General features: G+C 35.7%; 4 protein-coding genes across 10 annotated transcripts; 3 read left to right on the top strand and 1 right to left on the bottom strand.

Moving 5' to 3' along the window:
- Nucleotides 1-2279: 2279 nt before the first annotated feature.
- LOC103336443 (L10-interacting MYB domain-containing protein-like) lies at nt 2280-6847 on the top strand. Of its 7 annotated transcripts, none has more exons than XM_089054700.1 (6): nt 2296-2421; nt 3676-3932; nt 4655-4728; nt 4825-4928; nt 5649-6008; nt 6099-6847. In XM_089054700.1, the coding sequence occupies exons 4-6, from the start codon at nt 4926-4928 to the stop codon at nt 6705-6707; spliced, it is 972 nt and encodes a 323-aa protein (XP_088910826.1). In that variant the 5' UTR covers nt 2296-2421; nt 3676-3932; nt 4655-4728; nt 4825-4925; the 3' UTR covers nt 6708-6847. The 7 variants fall into 7 exon arrangements, with proteins under 7 accessions (XP_088910824.1, XP_088910825.1, XP_008237702.2 ...); XM_089054701.1 differs by having other exon boundaries at nt 4822-4928; XM_089054698.1 differs by lacking the exon at nt 3676-3932 and having other exon boundaries at nt 2280-2421.
- On the top strand, nt 2293-3669 carry LOC103336442 (phosphatidylinositol N-acetylglucosaminyltransferase subunit C-like). The gene is made up of 2 exons (XM_089054703.1): nt 2293-2421; nt 2692-3669. Exon 2 carries the CDS (start codon nt 2699-2701, stop codon nt 3608-3610), a length of 912 nt encoding a protein of 303 aa, XP_088910829.1. The 5' UTR covers nt 2293-2421; nt 2692-2698; the 3' UTR covers nt 3611-3669.
- A 1699-nt stretch (nt 6848-8546) lies between the features above and the next one.
- LOC103336444 (sequence-specific DNA binding transcription factor) lies at nt 8547-11159 on the bottom strand. Its single transcript, XM_008239482.2, has 5 exons — nt 10955-11159; nt 10375-10504; nt 10088-10288; nt 9445-9612; nt 8547-9260 (listed from the first exon to the last, which is right to left on the bottom strand). The coding sequence occupies exons 1-5, from the start codon at nt 11086-11088 to the stop codon at nt 8757-8759; spliced, it is 1137 nt and encodes a 378-aa protein (XP_008237704.2). The 5' UTR covers nt 11089-11159; the 3' UTR covers nt 8547-8756.
- Nucleotides 11160-11382: 223 nt separating this feature from the next.
- LOC103336445 (Polynucleotidyl transferase, ribonuclease H-like superfamily protein) lies at nt 11383-20515 on the top strand. Its single transcript, XM_008239484.2, has 14 exons — nt 11383-11561; nt 11911-11967; nt 12101-12166; nt 12666-12799; nt 12908-13020; nt 14461-14568; nt 14665-14735; nt 15849-15908; nt 16675-16730; nt 17204-17264; nt 17434-17701; nt 18072-18253; nt 18353-18648; nt 19874-20515. Exons 1-14 carry the CDS (start codon nt 11448-11450, stop codon nt 19995-19997), a joined length of 1710 nt encoding a protein of 569 aa, XP_008237706.2. The 5' UTR covers nt 11383-11447; the 3' UTR covers nt 19998-20515.
- The last annotated feature ends 196 nt before the right edge of the window (nt 20516-20711 follow it).

Genomic DNA, 20711 nt, shown 5'->3' with positions numbered 1-20711 from the left:
CTCTATCTAATGAATCTGCAGGCGTTGAGATCCCAGTAGCTTTGATTCCAAATTTTAATCCAATCAGCGATTTTGGACAATAAATTTATGAAAAAAAATCGAAATTTTTTTTAAAAAAATCCTAAAAAATTCTGATTTTTTTTTTTTCCTATAAATACCTATAAATACCCTTCACTTTCAACACCAATTCTCATACATTTTATTCTACTTCTACAATTACTCAACATATTTTGATGATGCATGCAGTCGTGTTTATTGATCCGGTTCATAGACCTCTCCAGCATCATAATCGTACTCATCCTCCACAATCATATTATGGAGGATGATGCAAGTCATCATAACGGAGGAGATCAAACAAACGAGCCGCATCGAATAATCAACCATCGAGCTTGAAGGATGCCAAAACACCTTTCACATCTTTCCTGTAAAAGAAATGGATTTGACAGATAGGTAATATTGGGGCCTGGCTCAAAACATCGTTGAAGACCGATTGACCCCGTTGAGGTCATTTTGGGCTGGCAACTCCAAAGAAAGCATGCCAAACCGTGTGTCAGCGGCTTCGGATGATACTTTTGTGCCTTTCCTATTTCGTAATCACCTTTTGGGCAATTCTTCCATTGCCAATGCATTGCTACCAATCAGAAATCTTTTGTAGAAGCCGTTGGGATTAGGTCTACGAGTAGTCCCTAGTGTAGGCATCACAAAATCTTACCAAAGCCTCCAACGTAACCAACCATAGCATCACACTTTTGAACAAAATATGCATCATAATTGCAAATATCATGCATGATTTTATTGAACAAGTGGGGTTGCATTCTAAATCCGAAAATCAACATCATTGTACAAAGCAGTTGGGATAAAATAATCTTCCAAAAGATTCACTTGTGAACCACCCGACCTTGGTTCTCTTCCTCTTCCATTCTATGAGAACTTGTTCATCAACTTGCCTCTGAATGCCTCTCCAAGCATCTCCTATATTCTTCCATTGAGAATGAATGGAGTATGAATTCTTTCCGAATGTTTCTGTTTCTATCAAATTTGATTTTGAAATTCATCCAAATTTGAATTTTGAAATTCATTCAAATTTCAAAATTTATCAAATTTGAATTTTGAAATTCATCCAAATTTGAACCAAAAATCTTATATTTTATCGATTATGAATAGTCTTGACATAGGAACCCGTAAATCTTATCCAAAATATTATCATTAATTATTAAGGTAAATAAAATTGTGAATAAAACAAAAAATGAATAGTAATTGCCCTTTAGGGCAATGGGTGGAAACACATTTTGGCAACCACTATTCACGTGAATAGTTTAGCTCCCCCCTTGCCATGGCTCAATATGGGTGGAGTTGCTCTAATGTGTATTGGAATCATTTTAATTCGTGCTTCTCTCCTGTTTACTCACACATAGATAGTGGAATGATTCCAATTCTTGGCTCTCCATGCATTTTCTAACACATAATGAATTAAAAAAAATTATGTAGGCTCAACATTAAAATTCATAATCAAATGCACTCAAAATTAGGAATGTGATAAACTATAGGAAGTAATTGACCCAATTCCAATTCCTTAATTCTAGTATCTAAGTTCCACCATTCATTCATGACTTCTCCAATTTAAATTCCATCATTCATGAATTCCCCAAATTCTTAAGTAAATATGCTTAGTAAAAGGCATTGTACTAAAAACGATCTATTTTTTTTCCTTTTTATGAAGATAAAAAGCAAAGCTATCTCTTTTATTTGTTTGTACTTTTTCCTCTTTTGATAAATAAAGTCCCGTATTTCTTTTCATTCTAATGGTAAACCAATGAATTTATAAATTACAAATTTATAAATACCATAGCAACAAGAGCATCTATAATGGGCTATCTAAGACAAATTTTAGGAAAGAACTGGAAAAATACAAGTAGAGATAAATGACTTCTAATAACTCCCTATAATAACATCTATAATGGGCTCTCTAAGACAAATTTTAGGAAAGAACTGGAAAAATATAAGTAGAGATAAATGACTTCTAATAACTCCCTATAATAATGTTTATAATTATAGTATTTATGGCCCCCTAAATTAGGAGATACATGAAACGAGGATAATACTATTTTACTATCTCCAACCAATCATGTTATGTCATACGTGATAATTTTTCCACATAACAATTTGTGATTGGTTGGGAATATTAAAACAATTCTATTCCATTTCATACAAGTTTTTATGCTAAATTTGAGAGTAGATTCGAAATTTGTGTGTGTTTAACGTGCTATAATATAGGAAAGAAAAGAGGCCGAATATACAGTGCATTAGTTTCTGTTCCGTAACTCAAAACACCCAACTCAGCGGTAACCTAGAGAGTGAATTCTCAGATTTTTCCGGTGGAGATGGGATCCTTAACGAAAAGACCGTCTTTTTCTCTTTAAGGTATTTCCTTTCCTTATTCACACCCACACCCCCATTTTCTTTTTTATATGGAAATCCTTGGTGTTACTTCTTTTCACACAATAAAATTCAAGTCTGCAGATTGTGTTGTCTTCTCTTATTCTTCTCTTGTTGGTGTCTGGCTTGTCATATTTTGTTCTTCATTGCCGTTGTTCCGCATACTTGTGATAATAAATAGCAGTATCATTGAAGACCCACATGAGGGTGGGATTTATATAACTGAGTAAAGATTTCATTTTTGCTCAACAATAGGATTTTGATGGATACGTTCTTGAATGATATCCTATCTCCCACTCGACCCAGATGGAGAAAAGTGGCATATGGAGGGATGCAACCTGGGTTTGATGACAACCATACAGATGACTCTTTTCTTGAAGATATGGTTATGAATGCTAATGTTGTCAAAAGGGACATTCTGAAAGTGATGCTGGATTCTGTTTCCATCTCCCAATATCTGTGTATTGTAGCACTTGTTGGTTTGGTTTGGACCTACACCCTCAGATCAATTCTTAATGAAAATTCACTCTTGCTTCTTGATGTCACTCTTCTTGGATTGGGTTTTCTGGTTCTCCTTTTAACTAAAGAAATGCTTTCCTTCAATCTTTTCTTTCGTTACTTACTCAATATTTCCTTTTTCATCAGTGGCTTGTATGTTTTAGCTCCCATCTATCAAACACTTACAACATCCATTAGCTCGAACTCCATTTGGGCAGTAACTGTGTCACTCCTTGTGCTCCATCTTTTCCTCCATGACTATTATGGATCCACTGTAAGAGCTCCCGGGGCTCTACACAATCCGACCTTGACAAGTTGCATCTCTTTAAATGCTTCTGTTGTGGCCTCAGTTTTCATTGCTTCATGCCTTCGTTCAAGGCTTCTTGTTTTTGCTATCATGCTTTTCTCCTTGCAAGTTTTCCTTTTCGCTCCGTTGGTTACTTACTGTATTAAGAAGTATTCCTTCCGTTTGCACCTTTGGTTTTCTTTTGGTCTTATGATCGCAACCTTGGCTTTTGTTTATACCCTGCATTTGTTACTTTTTGTGATGTTGTTAGGATTGTTGATTTTTGTATCTGTGGTTTGTCCATATTGGCTTATAAGGATGCAAGAATACAAATTCGAAATCAATGGTCCTTGGGATGAGGCTAAACTTTGTTTTGATATAACTGATTGAGATTTTCATGCCCTTTTGTGTATTTGTGCTTATCTCCCACTTCTCTTGTCATCCATCATATTTAGCTGTATGTTTCATCTGCATAGCAATTTGCTCTCTGCCATTTCTTTGTGGATGGATTTCATAGTATTCCATTGTCTTTGCTTTCAAGGAAGTTGGGATATGCTAGGTTGCTGTTATTAGGGAAACACAAGCCATTACCCTCATGTGATAATCATAAGCATGCCTTGTCTGTTGTTGGCGGCATGGGATAACAGAGGTGGCTATTCAACATTATCTACTAGTTCTGGAGGGACATTACAATGGCGCGAAAGTTCCAACGGTAATTTGATATAACCCCTCGTGTTCATAGTTCATGGGGTATTCAGCAACTTTGGACCATCTGTCTACTAATCCATGTGAAGATGCAAGCTGTGTGATTCAGAGAATTGAATTTGAGTTGGCTAATTCCAGCTAGATGCTATTTCTCACTTGTGTGAAAGGCTTAAGGTGGATAATTTGGGTGGTGTAGCAGAAGAGGATTTTGACAATTATAGTAGGGTGGAGGTGGAGCTGCTATGGGATAGAGTTAGATTTTGAGCTTCACTTTGGGCTTCAGTTTCATCCGAATTTTGGGTTTTACTTTCTTTTACAATTGTAGATTGGAAAGCAGCAGTTATGTAATAGTCTATTATCAGATAAGGTTTTTTTTGTGGGAAGTCTGATGGTTTTTGTTGTTTTGGATGTATATCTTTGATGGACTACTTGCCCACTGCGTTTGTCCACTATCCTTATTGTTTAATAAAACTATTCTTGTTTCTCATAAATTAATAAAAAAACAATCTGTGTGGTACTCATTGTGCACACACTTAATTACGTTGATATGAGTTTTGACCATAACTTGTTGAGTTTCATATTTGAAAAGTTTTCACTATTAATTTTTTTTCATCTTGCATTTATCTGAGTGATGAAGATATGTGTGACGGATAAACTTCTTTGTATGTTTTATCAGTGACTTAAAAAACTTGCCAAATGCTATACATTTACTTTTCTTTTTCTCTACAGATCTGTTTCCGTGAACTCATAAATCTAACTTGTCCTTTTTACACCTTCATCACCTTCCCCAAGCATTTTAAGAGGTTGTAACACTTTTCTTCTCATCTTAACATAAATTTTTTATTAATAGTTTGGTTAAGCAGTTTTTGTTACAAATTAGTGCTTTTTTTCCCCAGCAGGCAACCTCAAAAGTTCATTACTATAGAAATAGTTCTTGCCAGAATGCTAAAGACCGGCTGATGAGACTGAAGGTGACATCTTCAAGAGCTTTGAAGGCCTCATGGTAATATTCTCCACCTAGTGATCGTGTGCTAAAACTGTATGATGTTACCTCACCATATTTTATCTGCATGGATGACATACCAACCATGTTTTTGCTATATTATTGAATTCAACTCCATTGAAACTCTGGAAACAAGCATGAAGAAGTACTTTTTCTGCGTCATCACCCATCTCATGCACCAGATATGAACTAACTAGACTAATGATCAAAATTTCAAAAGCAAAACTAATAATATACAAATTTATAAATAAACCCAATCCTAGACATGTATTTATAAAAAAACCCAAGTACTATTTAAACATAGAAACACACCCAAAATCAACTCCAAAGTCAACTTTTTGGGTGTGTTTATAAATGAGTTTTGAGTGTGTGTAATGATGAGTTTTGGGTGTGTTTATAAAGTGTTTTGGGTGTTGGGTTTTTTTATAATTTCAACCTCCATTTTGGGTGTTTTAGTGAAACTCCCAATTCTTATTGGATGAAAGACACTTTGTGTAGGCTTGTCCAGTTGACATCATTAATGTACTCGTAAGAAACAAACCAGGGGCCATCAAACGTGAAAAGGAGCTTTACAGTTGTAATGTGAAGAAAAACATAAATGGTGGCTGTTTGTCTCATATCTCTGTTTGACTATATACATATAATTGTATACATATAATATTTTGTTTAATCAATACATTTGACTTACAGTTATATACATGTATATGCATATACACACAGATGGGAAGGAAGAACAATAAGATGAATTGTGTTGAAAAGGTTGGAAGTAGATCACTAGCTGCGACCATATGGAATGATCTAAGTGTAGCTATATTCTGTGACCTGTGTATTAAGGAGGTGGAGGCAGGACATCCTCCTGACACTCACTTTAGCAAAGTTGGATGGAAAAATTTGGTTGCACACTTAAGTAAGGAGACAGGAAAAGACTATGATAAACCACAACTGAAAAATAAGTGGGATTCACTTAAAGCTGAATGGAAAATGTGGAAAGAACTAATTGGAAAGGAAACTGGTTTAGGATGGAACCCGACGAAGAATACCATTGATGTGTCTGATGAATGGTGGCATGGTAGAGTTCAGGTGTGTAAACTTCTTTTTAGTTTTTACAGTTGTCTTTAATTATATCATCATGAATCTTTTCTAATAGTTGTATCTCTCTCTAAAATGTAGGTAGATTCTAATTATGCAAAATTTCGAAACAAAGGCATTAAACCTGAGATGGAGGAGAAGCTAGATAGGATGTTCTTGAAGACCAGAACCACCAGGGAACATGCTAAGGCACCCTTGTTTGGTGTTTCATCTGAAAGTGAGGAAGCATCAAAAGATGATGCCATTAAACTCAAAGGTAGGGGTGATTCTGAACAGTTCATCCCAATTCTGACCACTCAAGCTAAAAAAAGGTCATCAGGGAGGGGGAAAAGGAGAACAGTTCAAGAACCTGACACTCAAGTTAGGAAAGAAAAGAAAGGCAAAAGAGTTGCTATAGGTGGGCAGAAGGTTGGAGGCACTGTGAAATTGTCAGAAAAGATTGATCACCTTCTTGAGTCAGTTGACAGTAGTAGTTCTGTAACTTTTAAATTGGAGGAAGGTGTACATGGCAGTAGCATTCCTGAAGTGATGCAAGCAGTTCAATCTTTACCTGGAGCAGAACCAGGGAGCAAATTGTGGTTGTTTGCAACTCGGTTATTTTTATCTGAAGACAAGAGAGAGATGTTCACTTACATGAAAGATCCTGACATTAAGCTTCAATGGCTTAATTATGAATTTGCTGAAAAATAACTGGGATGCACTTATATTATGAACATTGTTGTATTATGTTGTTGATATTATGGTTTAAACTAGTGACTCTTGTTTTGATATCATATGTATTTGTTTTACTGTTGGTGTTAATTCTTATAATTTATGTTCGGATGACTGCACTGCATTTGTTTGACATGTTAGAATTTATTGTTTTGCATCCGTGGAGTGATTTTGAAAAATGGCTATAAATTGCAGATTTATTTATAAATGCGGACATTCCATAAGATGACTAGTTTAACCAAGCTATATGTGTTTGTGCTCGCACTAAAAAAAGCTTCTATCATAATATGTATTGAATTACTTGCGGCGCAATTATGAGTTGAGGGTTGAAGGAGAATTGTTACTAAAATGGAATGTTCTTGTACATTATATTAGATTGAATAATCAAATATATCTGTGTTTGGTAAGGAAATATCATATATATACTACTTACTCAGAGCTTCAGTCGAGGATCTCTCAAATTTTACCACATATGCGATCATATAAAGGGATGAAGGTGTCCTTTTCCAAAATTTATCACATATGGCAAACCCTTACCGGTTGCCACCCAAACTTGTAAAGTCTGCTTGGGCCTAGATTGCACCTCAATCTTTTGGATTAATCCAAACTATTCCCCCCATGTCAAGGCGTAAATGTTTCTTCCCATTCAAGCCTTTTCAACTATCTTACATCTGTTTGCTAGAAAATCCTTTTACTACATAAAATCTGAGGACGTAACTGCTCAACTATAAAATACCATTTTTTTTTCTTAGGATCTAGAATGCATAGGTAAATACTCTTAATTACTTATTATATTCATGCCCGTATAAGGCCCGAGAAACCCATTTGAGTTCCATTTCATGGCAAAGCTCTCTCCTTTCTCCTTCCCCACCGCTTTACCTATCCCACCTACAGGCTACAGACGAGCCAATTCATCTTTGGCACATGATAAAAGAGATAACACACTATTTTCTACATAAAAAAGATTAAAGGGTAAAGCATAAAGCTCAGATGAATAACTGATATTTTGATTAATTTTCTTTGGTGGAAGACAAAAAACCGCAAGCCTCTCAGGCAAGGAAAATTGACCAAGAGTTCAAGGATTCAACCAAAGCTGGGCCGTCCAACCAACGAACCAATCTGACGTGCAATAAATATTTACCCAAACCAAATAAAACCATACTTTCACATCCCACTCACCAATCTGTGCTTTCTACAACAAAGGAATGGCTCATTGCTTGTCTTAGCTAATTTCTCAACTTCCACATTCCATTCCTTACTTTCTGGTTGTGAGAGTCGACTACACACTAGCATGTTTACGTATCAGTAATGGAGAAAGTAAGGAATCAGAGAATTCAGGAATCGGAGAACTACTGAATCGGTATGGGAATAATCATTTCCATTAAGTTGTTTACTAAACATATGAAATTAGCAAAGGAATGAGATTGAATCCCATTGTTATTGTTTACTAATTTGCATGAATCAGAATCCAAATTTATTTTAGAATTATGGTAAAATGGTAAGAGTATTTTTGGAAGTTATTAAGAGAAAACAGGAATGAGAATCGTATCGACTACTCTCTCTAGTTGATCTGATACTTAATTTTGAGGGAATGTGATTACGGATTTTGATGTGGGACCCACTTCTTTTTTAATTCATGATTGCAAGTAAACGCAAGGGAAGTCATGAATGAAAATCATTCCCTTTCCTCCCATACCCATTACAGATACATAAACATGTGCTCAGATTGACAACAGCAAAGAAATTGACAGATAACTGAAACGGGTTTGTACGGTTTTATATTAAAACGGGTTCGTGGGCCACAGAAACAAACGTACGTGAGAAAAATTTGTAATACAAAGATGCATAGGAATTTCAGTCCATAAGGAATTTCTATTGTAAGTTTCAGCGTAAATAATTCTACACAAATCTCTTGTAAAAACAGATTCATTCATCATCTCTAATCAAAATTAACCCAGACGTGTATGTCAGATATTGTAAATCAGTGACCAACCATTTCAGGCTTTCAAATTTTAACATTGACGTCCATTAAAAGGAATAATCCTTCAAATCCGCCTTATGGTCATCCATTTCCATGTCAGCCGCACACTCATCTTCAGTTAGGGGAGGAAGTTGTCTGGTTTTGCGCTTCAAGTTATGCTTGTGCCACTCACTCTTGAAATGATCCCTGTACTGCTTGGAATCACCCACAAAAGCACTGCAAGTGTTGCATTTGTTCTGCTTTCCCTCCGATGCAACAGTTCCTTTCCCCGTAGAGATGCTCTGTTTTTGCATTTCATTGCTCAGTTTTAGCACAGGATCAGCCGACTCCTTTTTCAATAAGTCAGAATCAGTAGATTCTTTTTTCTTTGATATGTCAAAATCAGAGGACTCATTCAGCGAGCGCGATGGTTCATCCTCATGATCATCGTATTGATCAATAACAGTGTCACCCTCAGCATGCACAGAGAGTGCAAGAACTTCATATCTCCCATGCAACTTCATCATCAATCCCTCGCAGTCACGATAAAAACCAGGATCCAATTCACAAATCTGCACAATATAAAATACAAGATGAACAGACGATAAGAGTTCACGATTACTCCCACAATGGAAGAGTATTGCATAAGCAATTGTATATGCGTGACTCGGTAAGTAGCATGCTTAAAGTACACCAGTCTCTATTGCACTTTAAGAAATTAATTTGCAAAAGACAAATAAAAATATCTAGACTTACAATAGATATCTGACTTCCAGTTTGATCTTTCGAAACTATTGTAGCATTCCAGGCAGTCAGCTTCTCTGAAAGGGATGAAAATTCTTGTTCAGGTACTATGAGTCGCAATCTCATTGGAGACCGTTTTATCGGGAAGTGCTTCTGAAGCTCATGAATAACTTCCAGAGCCTGCATAAGAAATGGTATAATAGATATTCAACAGATGGTAACACCATGTGCCATATTACCTAAATCAGAAACGTTGCACCTCACACAAATAGAGAGATATATGTCCATTTGTACAGATATTCCACAGACAGAAACACCACGTGCAAGCACGCATGTGCACACATACGCAAGTCTACATATTATACACATATTTCACAGAACAGCAACACCACGCACGTGCAAACATACACACATACATATAAAAATAAATGAATGCTTATATTTCACAGACAATAATACCCTGCAACATAATTTTCATACCGACAGACTCATTTAGAATGCACCAATCCTTTTCTTTTCCCTGGTACTTGTGGTATTTAAGGTAATACAGTAATTATCAATAAAAGTGGCTGAATTCACATCTATCAGGCATTTATTAAACTCCATACAACTATATATTCTTATGTAAGATGCAATGAAAGAAAAATTCAGACACCTGCTTCTTCGAACCTCGATGTGGATCCACAGCAAAGTGAATTTCATGCATTAGACTCTCAATCAAGCTAATAGTGTAAGGGCGCCGAGTTTCGGGATTATAGGTTTTCTGCATAACAATGGTGGCAATGTCTCGAAACTGACTGGACAACTGAGATTCCCTCTCCTTCCCAGCCACTTGAAGCTCTCCTTTGTCCAAAATCTACAACAACAAAGCTTACAGGTCAGCCATACATTTACAAAGCTAATTGACCAGATAAATAACATAAACAAATTTATTTCACTGACCTGCAAACAAATCTTGGTCTGATCATCTGAATCAAATGCAGCGTTCAAATCTTTTGTCTTGGCAAGAATACCTTTCGAGACATTCGTGTAAACGGTATGTGATTGTAGCACTTCATCCAAATCTTTCTCTCTGTCCCAAACATATAACATAACCACTTCCTTAAATTATTTATATTAGAACATATTAATGCCTCCATTGATACTAAATTAAATTCAAAATGTTCTTAAAAAAAAAAAATATTAAATAACTAACGAGAACACATTACACAAGTTTCCTTTATATCCACAAATATCAATTGACAACAGAAGTCTGCCCAACATTTTGATTCTCCAGTTAGACTTATGTATATAAATCAACACACATGAATAAATTTACTTATATAGAATATGTTACAGACTGTATGATAAACACCAGAAAACTAGTTTATAAATATTTCTCAATAAAAATGGTGTATGCATATTATTCTAATTCTTCTAGGAAAATATGCTGAGGGAGCAAAGCACTTCTTGCAAATCCTTCTTTAGCAATACATTGGCATTTAAATTAAACAAATTTTAGAGGTTGAGAAAGAGAGCTTACACGCCAGACCGCCATGAGAGGACCTTGTTCTTGTAACAAGCAATTTCGAAGCGAGTGCCGCGCTTTTTCAGACGCACCACCGCCACGTTCGTTAGCCTCTTCTGCCCTACGGGCTGCACCAGTGATCTAGACATATCTCTCTCTCTCTCTCTCTCTCTCTCTCTCTCTCGCTCGTCGTGCTGCTGTGTGTGAATTGTGAAATCGATTAATAGTATATTCCAGAGCCTTCTTTAAAGTGTAGGGCGGTTCGGCTGACCAACTAACTTGTCATAGGCCTTTATACTAACAATGGATAAGGATATCCTTATCCTGGATAGGACTACAACGCTGGTAAATTTCAAGCCCAGCCCAACTCAACAATTGGGTTGTCGGGTCTAATTTCGGATTGACCCAGAAAAATACAGGGGTTTTATACTCTCTCTCTCTCTCTCTCTCTCTCTCTGTGTTCTGTGTTCTGTGTTCTCGGGTTTGATTGGTTAAACTTCACAGAACCATGCCTTCTTCCCTCAATAAATGCGAAGCTTTAGTATCTGAGGAAGAAGTTAGCTCCAGCAGCAACAAAAATGATAGCAAGCGCTCCACTTTCTTCGATGTTTATGGCCCTCAAGTACTCTCTCTCTCTCTCTTCAATATCTTATTTTTCTTCTTTGTTTGGCCATGAATTGGGATTAATAATATTTGATGATCTTTATTTTGCATTTGAATATTGAATTTTTTTTTTTATTATAAACAAAATAGTAAATATAGAGGTGGGCATATATTCTTGTATCTAAAAGAGGGGTGTCTATAGCTATGCATTCGATTGTTGTGGTGTTAGTGTTATGCATATATGCAGTAAACTTTAGCTTATACCAGTAATGCTTTTTGTGCCTGCCTTATAGTTGCGCTCTCTGGTGGCTTTTGATAAAGAATGAACTCTAGTGCATTACTTATAATTTTTTTTTTCCCTTTTTCAGAGTAAAGCAGAGGTGGTTTTTAAGACGCCAGAAGCCAACTCAACTCTGAACTTGCAAGTGGGTATTCTCAATCACCCAATTTTTTGAAATATTGTTCATTTTCTGTGAATTGGTTGGAAAAGTTTTTATTTGAGTTTGGCCATTTATTAATTAAGAAAAAAGAGTCAGCCCAGTTTGTGTTGTGGTGCAGGAGGTTCAAGAACTAGTGACATGGGTGCTTGGTGAAGGATTCATGCCGTCTTGGGTTTTTATTAAGGTAAAGGATGCTCTCATTCCTTATCGTCTATATTGATAATTCCAGTGTATGAATGGTTACAGACCAATGAATTATTAAGGTAAAGGATGCTCTCATTCCTTATCGTCTATTTTGATAATTCCAGTGTATGAATGGTCACAGACCAATGAATTATTAAGGTAAAGGATGCTCTCATTCCTTATCGTCTATTTTGATATTTCCAGTGTATGAATGGTTACAGACCAATGAACCATAATAAGCAATATTACCAAAAATAGGTGGAAGAGTCGTTAATATTCCTACCAACATGGTTATATCCATTGATAAGATGTAGAGAGTTTGACCATAGATAATGTTAACACATCACATCAAATAGGTGAAAGACTCATTGAACTGTGAAATGGTTCCCTGTTCTATTTATTTCTGAATCTGTTTGGCTTTGGTGCATAATTTACAGACATGCAGTGGAAAGAAACATGAATCCTTAGAGTTATTTATACTGTAACCTTGCATTTTGCAGAACAAACCGCTCATTCCCAAAGTGGTTATGCTTTACGTCCCAGGCCTGGATGCAGCTTTGTACTTATCACAGCACCGACTACTTAAGAGTCTCAAAGAATTTTGTGGCAAGCCAAGGCCAGTTTTAGCTCTCAGGTTGGTGATGAGTATGATTTTTTTTCCTCCGCCTTACGAGGTTATTGTTGTGTATTTTCCTGTGCTTGCAATTTTTATGGCTTTATTCTTTTTTTTTTCCTATGCTAGCTGTATGTCGGATGGAATGCAGACGATTGATGCCCTCCTAACATGCAAAGTGAAAAGAAAGAGGGAAGAAAATAGTACAGCTACAGAGAAATCTAACCTGGCATCTCAACAAGGTATGTGACTTGATCATACCAAACTTCTTGCTCTAATCTTAATTTGCTAATTTGCATGAAAAAATCGGTAATTGTACGGAGTTCAAGGATAATTTACTTGGGGGAATGCTATTCCAACTTGTCTGAGTAGAAAAGCAAGCCACAAGCACCCTGAATCTCTGTGTATTTACATAGGTCTCTGGTGTTTCAGTAATATGCATGCACTGAAAAGATCACTGCTCAGGTGGCTGTCTAGTTATTGCAGCGCTCTAGTTGCGTTTTTTAAACTACTCCATTCCAGTTTGGCTAGAAGTCCTCTCTTTGGTAATATTGTTCATTATAGTTTCATGTACACTGTTCTGAATTAACAAGTTCCTTGTTGGGAGTGTATCAATGCTATGTAAGAGGAGAAAAATTTCTCACGTTAGGAGGAAATCTTGGATTGGAACTATTAGGAAAGAGCCTACGGGTTGTGATTAAAAATAAGAAACCAAATGCAGCATGTCATATGGATGAAGCTAATTTCTCATAGCCAGCTTTTCTTGCTTCCAGAAGTTGAAAAAAAAACTTTTGTTGTTTTCTTCACGCTGTCAAGTATTTAATCTCATTGTAGTATTCCCAAGTATTTGCATGTACAAAGCATGAACAAAAATGCAATGCCATCCGGAAAGAGTAGTTTCTGCTTCATATAGATGGCTAATGATTCCTAACATTGAAGTGTAACATCAAAATTATTACACTATAGTTTTGGAGTGCACCATAAAAATCCTTGGATTTCCCTTTTGAACTTCATGTATTGTTTCATCATTGTGAATAGAGTCCAGATATCTTGGAGATCTCTTTTGTATGTGTTACTTAGCCATCCGGAAAGAGTAGTTTCTGATTCATATGGGCAGCTAATGATTCCTAAGATTGGAATGTCGCGTAAAAAATATTACAATAAAATATTGGATTTCACCGTAAAGGTCCTTGTATATGGAAGTCTAGAAAAGCTTTTGCTTTTGAAATTCATGCATTGATGTTAGTATGAATAGAATCCAAATATCTTGTCAGTTTTCTCTTATCTTTGAGATATATTTTGTATTGGTTATTTAGCCATACAGTTTTTGCATTTCTTAAGTTGGTTTAGGTTTTTATAATTTGATGCAAGCTGCATAATGGAAGTTATGATATTTTTATCTTTTTACTTAAAATAAGTAATTTCCTTACTGAAGTTGTGCAAGGAAATTTAAAAGGTCCTGTACTTGAACCATTGTTGGTCTTATTCCTTTGACATATGCATTTTTATTTTTCTTGCACTTTACTAAGATATATTTAACCTTGCTTGAGGTTTTGTACTTCATGCCTTAAATTAACTTTTACTATTAGCTGTTTGTGACTGGACATTAATGAAGGTTTTGTTCCTTTATAACAAGTATGTCCCTTCTGAAAATTATTTTGCCATTCCTTGCGCTGGTACAGATGATGCATCCTCTCTGGACCTTATGAAAGATCTACCTTTCCCTATTACATTTTACACTCTTACAACAAAACAACTTGAAGACAATGGATATTGCTTCAATCAGCCAGGTAACAAGACATGTGCTGTTTTAGTTATTAATTAAACTTTTCTCTTTGAGTTAATTTGTGGGTAGTTCCTTAAACTCTTATGTTGTTTCAATACAGGTTTTCTTTCTACTCTTCCAGCCCCATCAGGATCATCTCATTATGAAATGTTGGCACTTGATTGCGAGATGGTAAATCCTTGATTGTCAATTTTGTGAAGATAGGAATATATTTTAATTATTTCCATAAAGTACTAGATAACTGTTAGCCTGTGGGAAGTTCATTGTCGGGCACATTTTTCCTTTCAATTTATTTTGTACTTGTTAGCTGAATCCTAAATGGGGGGTTTATCCACCAGTGACTTCGTATCTGAGCCAGTAGCTGCTGATTAAAATGTTTAAGAGCTGTTTGTTGGTGATCTTGAGCTTAACTACTTTGGGGTTGGGGTGATGAAATAGTACAGCCTGTAGGTATTAGATTAAGCACGTAAACAATAGAACAGAGGAGAATATCGGAGGTCGAGGAGACGAAAATATAGATCGAAGGGATGATAGAAAGGACGGAAATCAGAGAACCGAGAAGGACAGAAATCACATAGTTTTAAGAGAAGGTTTACTCAATATCCAAATCTGAATTTTAAAGAACTACATGGGGTTATTTATAGCAAACTAAAACCTAGACATAATAGGATAAAAATCCCTTGCTTAAACAGAAATCCTAACCCAAATAAAATAGGAAACTTAAAACTAGAAATCTGGAAATCTGGAAAAGTAGAAATTCTACTAGAATTTGGAAAACTAGAGAACCTAGGAAACTTACAAATATATTAGGAAACTAATAAATTTAGGTCCTACGCTTCCTGCATCAGGTGGTTATGTTTGATAGGTATATTTTTTGGAGGTAGTGCAGGGTGCTTCTGGGTTTTTCTTTTCCCTTCACCTTGGGACAGTTTCATTGTGGGAGGGATGATGTTGGTTTTGGCGGACACAAGGTGGCTTGGTGTCTTGTTCAGAAAAGGAATGACAAGTATAAGACTTGGTTATCGATAAGAGGTCGCATACTGACATTTGAGCTTGAAGTTCTAAAACTAGATCACTACCTTCTGAAAGTTGCTTATTGAATGCACATGCTTCTACTTTTCTTGAAATCATACATGCTAATTTTTTTTTTTGTCAGCGCTTTAGCTGTTAATCTTGTCTCCCTGTATATGACATGTTCAGATTGTGGAAATTTATTATTTATTATTTTCTCATAAAGTATTGGTGTACTCATGTCATCCTGGTTGACCCATTTTGTTTTGTTAGTGTGTCACAAGTGAGGGTTTGGAGCTAACAAGAGCAACATTGGTGACTATCAAAGGAAAGGCAAGTTCTGAATATTTTGTTTCCTAATTCTGCAAAAGTATCTGGGTCTAAATGTGGGTTGGATGCAAGAATTTCATACATTTTTTTATTATAAATTTATTTAATCTAGAAGTTAGATTTTAATGTGGCTTTGCAATTGTTCAGTGGTTTCATTTAAATTGGAATGTTTCAACACTTGTAAATTCAGTTGAAATCTTGCTCATGTCTCTTCAACTTTGGCCTGTGTGTCATTTTAGTCCCTAAAATCTGAATGTCACTGCTTAAATCCGTAAATCAATAATCCTTCATCAAGTTGGTCCAAATCTCAACTTTTGTTAGTTTTTCAGTAAGTGATTGTGTGAGTAGCACGTGGTCACTTAGTTAAGGCAAATTAGTCATTTCCTTTCCTTCCCTATGTGTGCCACGCCAGCGCATTAACAGAATTTTAATGGAAATGAACGGAAAGGACCTGTGGAAAACATGAAGACGTCATTGATCAATTTTAAACACGAAGACGTCAGGGGCCATTTATGATATAAGCCGTCTTAATAGTATTGCCGAAGTCCTGTTTAGGCTTTTTGGAATTCCTCGTATAAAATTATTTCAAGTTCTTGCTTGCCAAGATTTTTGAAATTTTGACTAGTATTTATGATTCTGAATGCTTTGAAACTCTTAATGTATTCTAGAGTGTTAAAAAATTTCTATGTACTTTTGTTCTTATGGCTTTGTTACCACTGCTAATAACTTGTTTTCTCAATGTTTGAACTTTCCCTTTGATGAATCTCAGGTTGTGCTAGATAAATTGGTTAAACCAACAAATACTATCATAGATTATAACACCAGGTATGTTTTTATTGCTTTTGTCATTCCTTTAATGTATTTTCTCTAGTCTTTAAACAGTTATAGCTGCTGATATTGCTTGGAAATAATTAAACTCAATAGGAATTGAGAAAGGTAAGGAATCCGGACATTTTGTTGTCTCACAGTGCTGGAGTAATGAGTAGATAAAAGAAGAGGAAGTCACTTCTCTGGAAAAAAAATAAACTAGACAGAATGAGCTAAACGTTTATGATCTTTATGTATGACTCAACCAAACTTGGGCATTGATAGTTTTCTGTTCAATATGAAAAATAAAAATACTATAGGAAACCTGTAAAGCTTTAATCAAACCATCAGTTTTTCATTATTATTTTATTTCTGGGTATAGGTGATTCTTAATGTTGATGCTCTTTTGGATAAATATGAGCCCTATAATTTGATTGCAGGTCTAATATTTGATTTACTGCTTAGTGAATGACAAGTGACTTTCTATGCAGGTTCAGTGGAATCACAAGTGAGATGTTAGATGGCGTGACTACAAGTCTTAAAGATATTCAGGTTCATTTTTGGGTCTTGCTCTCCATTTTGTACATGTATATGTATTGTATTGTGCTTACTGGTTTTCCATGGTAATGACTTGTGAGATGTTACTTCACTTATTAATTTTATCATATCATGTTAAGACACCATTTCATTCTGATTTATAAAATTCCATTTCTATGCTCAGGACGAATTTCTAAAGCTGGTTTACAAAGAGACCATCCTAGTGGGGCATTCCTTGGAGAATGACTTGTTAGCATTAAAAATCTCTCACAATCTAGTGATTGATACAGCAGTGTTGTACAGGTATTCCCGTGGTGGATCTTACAAATCTAAACTTCGGGATCTTGCCCGGAAATTTCTTTCTAAAGAGATACAGCAGTCAGGGGATGGCCATGACAGTATTGAAGATGCAAGAGCTGCTATGGAATTGGCACTTCTAAAGATTAGACATGGTAAGTGGCAATCTTTTGCATTTAAATTGTACCATTAGTGGAATTTAAGGACATTGGTGGAAATCAAAAAGTGTGTGTAGTTTGTAAATTCACGAACAGGAAGATATGTAGCCCGCCAAAGAGTTTAAATCTTGCGAAACAGTTTTCTCTTACACCCTTTTTCTGTACCACAATGCAGTGTGTACATATCAACAGCACTACTTTTTCTTAATGTATATGAATTTTGTTTTGACGTAGATTGAACCTCCCTATGGTCAGCACATACATTTATGTAGCTGAGATAATTATCATGTACCTTTGAATCCGTCAATGTCTGTTAATGTTGTAATTTAGTTTTTCTCTCATATGCATGCCCTCTTTCTTGGATTAGGACCTGACTTTGGCACAAGACCATCTCTGATACGGAAAAGACTCCTAACTGTTTTGAGTGAGAGTGGAAAGACCTCCTCTATCATTGATGATGTTTCTATTGTGAAGCGATATGCTTCTGAATTATCCCATGCAGTTCCCGTGTCCTCTGATGATGAAGCTTCTTCCAAAGCTCAAAAGGAGGTAAATTGTAATGGCTGTGCCCCCGTACTTTTCTTGTATTTATTATTTGTTTTGGCTACATCTTTTTACATGCTTGTCTTCATCTACTGTTGATTGTAGGCAAGGAATGATAGAGTGCATTTTGTCTGGACTCAGTTTTCTGAATTGAATCGTTATTTCAAGAAACAAGCAGAGGATCCGGAGAAGTTAAATGGAAAACTTGCAGAGATGATATCCTTGCTTACATGTGATAAGAATTCGGGAAATAAAAAAGGTATTAAATGCAACTTGGCATCTGAACTCAAGGAAATTGTAAAGCGAGTGGATACTAGAATACGTACCCTCTATGCTGCATTACCCACTAATGCCATGATTATTGTCTGCACCGGTCATGGAGATATAGCAACTGTCTATAGGTATGTACGACATTGCACCTTGATCATTACGATGTTGTCTTTTGTGTGCCCCTTGAAAATATTTTTAAAGAGCAATATATGAGTAATTGATTCTGCATGTTGAGGAAATTTGCCTATCGCGACAGTCAGATTGTTGATGATCCCTTAGTGGAAATACATTTGGTGTTGTTTAAATGGCAATCAGCGTAGTATTCTATTGATGCCTCAGCTTAACAGATTTGTTATATGAAACATTGATATAAGCAGTAATTTTGAATGTTGATTAAACTACTAGTAGGCTAGAAGGGCGATTATTGGCTTAACATTGGAGATGGCATGTGGACTTTGTTACTGAAGTTAATTCCATTGGTGAAGATACCCTTTTCCTTGGCATGCATTTCTTAGTACCACCATGTGACCCATAAAATACGTTAAGACCATAAACCAGATGCATGCTATTTAAATAATAGCTTTTCTAAAATCATCAATTTCACAAATATTGTTTAAGAAGAAGAAATTAAGATATGTGATGGTTAGAATATTCCAAAGTTTCATGGTGATCAAACAGGTTATTTTTATAAGCAAAAAATGTTATGTCAACCAACAAGAAAGTTTTTAACAAAGTACGTGAAGACAAAAGAATGTGAAACCGATGTGCAAGCTAGTAACTTTTAGTGTGCATGATAGTCCGCTCTTGAAGTTTATCATGAGAAAGAAGGTTTAGTGTTTAAATTTCTGAAACTCAAATACCCTTAAACCTCAAGGGAGGAATACTTAATTAGACATGGGGTTGAGTTTGATTGTGATGCCTGATTATTTGCTGCACAATACACAAGTTCTTAGTGTCAAGATCAAGACTGCCTTGGTCTTCTAGAACAGAGCAAACTCTTGGAATAGTGTAGTCACCTCTGGTGATAGAATTTTGTGAACATTGTGCACAATATTATTTCTTGCAAGTACTGGTAGTATTCAAAAGTGTAGCTTGATGAGTTCAATCCTTACTTTTTTTTTTTTTTTTTGGGGTCTGGATCCTTACTTCTAGTGTATGTCCCAAAAGAGATGCAGCTCAAGGATAGAATTTTCTTCGACTGGTGAATCTTGTTTCATTGAAATCTAAGGCTTTGATATCAACTATTTGGTTGACATCTTATAAAATAATACAAATTTATTTGGATTGTTACATGTCAAGTTGCTTAATTGAAGTTGATTCGTGTCTGACCCTATTAACTCTTGTGCATGGGTGAAGATTAAGGAAATTGCTTTTGGATCGTAGTGAAACCACAATGTGCCGCGAGAGTGTTGTAAAGGTATTGGAAGAGCTCCAAGCCCAAGCTGAGGTAGCATTGTGTTTTGTTGGTGTGAAGAGTTGAGTAGAGATATCAAAGGGTTGTAGAAGTGACTTCCAGAGAGAATTAGGTGAGGAGACCTTATGGACAAAAATGAGCATTCCGGCGGCTTTTTCTACTTGTGATCAGTGTCCACAAGAGCAAGACTGTTCCGTATCTTACAAGGTTCAAGCAGCTTCTTGTCAGAATGATTTTTTTATGAGGCTCGGACAACTACCAAAATCCCTATGGAATATCAGAAGTCGGCAAAGTTATGAAGGAAAATCTGGAATGAAAACAGGTTCTCTTAAAAGAGGGGACGAGAAAGTGCTGGAAAAGTTGAAGAGGTAGTTTATTCCCATACTTACCAGAGGGAAGTCCTAATTGTATTTTCTGATCTTGTAATTTATATATAATATTATTTTTTACAATTTTGATGATGGTCAATCATATTCAAAATTAATCGTCACCTTTTTCTTGGTGGCTGGGAGGAATGTGATAGAAATTATCATTGTAGCGGCTGGTACTTCGGATAAAATATGAAAGTAAAAATACGTTTGATATTTTTCTCTTCTTAGGTAGCATTTGTATTATGCAAAGATATTTTTTTGTTCTTTTTTTTATACAAGCAATAGTCTAAACTATTCTAAATTAATCTAATATAGGGGATTTGAACTTGGGCGTAAGGGGTTGGGCTTATTGCTCTGACTAGCTGGTTTAATTCACGTTTGTGTACGAAGACCTTTTTACTTTGGGAAT

The sequence above is a fragment of the Prunus mume genome, linkage group LG6 (genome assembly GCF_029339155.1).
Source record: "Prunus mume cultivar Tortuosa linkage group LG6, ASM2933915v1, whole genome shotgun sequence".
Classification (NCBI taxonomy): Eukaryota; Viridiplantae; Streptophyta; class Magnoliopsida; order Rosales; family Rosaceae; genus Prunus; species Prunus mume.
This window is presented reverse-complemented; position numbering and strand designations above follow the sequence as displayed.

Excerpts from the sequence above, each read along its gene's own strand:
- LOC103336445 (XM_008239484.2), top strand. The coding sequence starts at position 11,448 with ATGCCTTCTTCCCTCAATAAATGCGAAGCTTTAGTATCTGAGGAAGAA. Across the intron at positions 16,731-17,203 it reads ATCATAGATTATAACACCAG|GTTCAGTGGAATCACAAGTG; the intron begins GTATGTTTTTAT and ends CTTTCTATGCAG. Across the intron at positions 18,649-19,873 it reads GATATAGCAACTGTCTATAG|ATTAAGGAAATTGCTTTTGG; the intron begins GTATGTACGACA and ends GCATGGGTGAAG.
- LOC103336443 (XM_089054698.1), top strand. Across the intron at positions 6,009-6,098 it reads GGTGGCATGGTAGAGTTCAG|GTAGATTCTAATTATGCAAA; the intron begins GTGTGTAAACTT and ends TCTAAAATGTAG.
- LOC103336442 (XM_089054703.1), top strand. The coding sequence starts at position 2,699 with ATGGATACGTTCTTGAATGATATCCTATCTCCCACTCGACCCAGATGG.
- LOC103336444 (XM_008239482.2), bottom strand. The coding sequence starts at position 11,088 with ATGTCTAGATCACTGGTGCAGCCCGTAGGGCAGAAGAGGCTAACGAAC. Across the intron at positions 10,289-10,374 it reads AGACCAAGATTTGTTTGCAG|ATTTTGGACAAAGGAGAGCT; the intron begins GTCAGTGAAATA and ends TTGTTGTTGTAG. Across the intron at positions 9,613-10,087 it reads ATCGAGGTTCGAAGAAGCAG|GCTCTGGAAGTTATTCATGA; the intron begins GTGTCTGAATTT and ends TTTCTTATGCAG.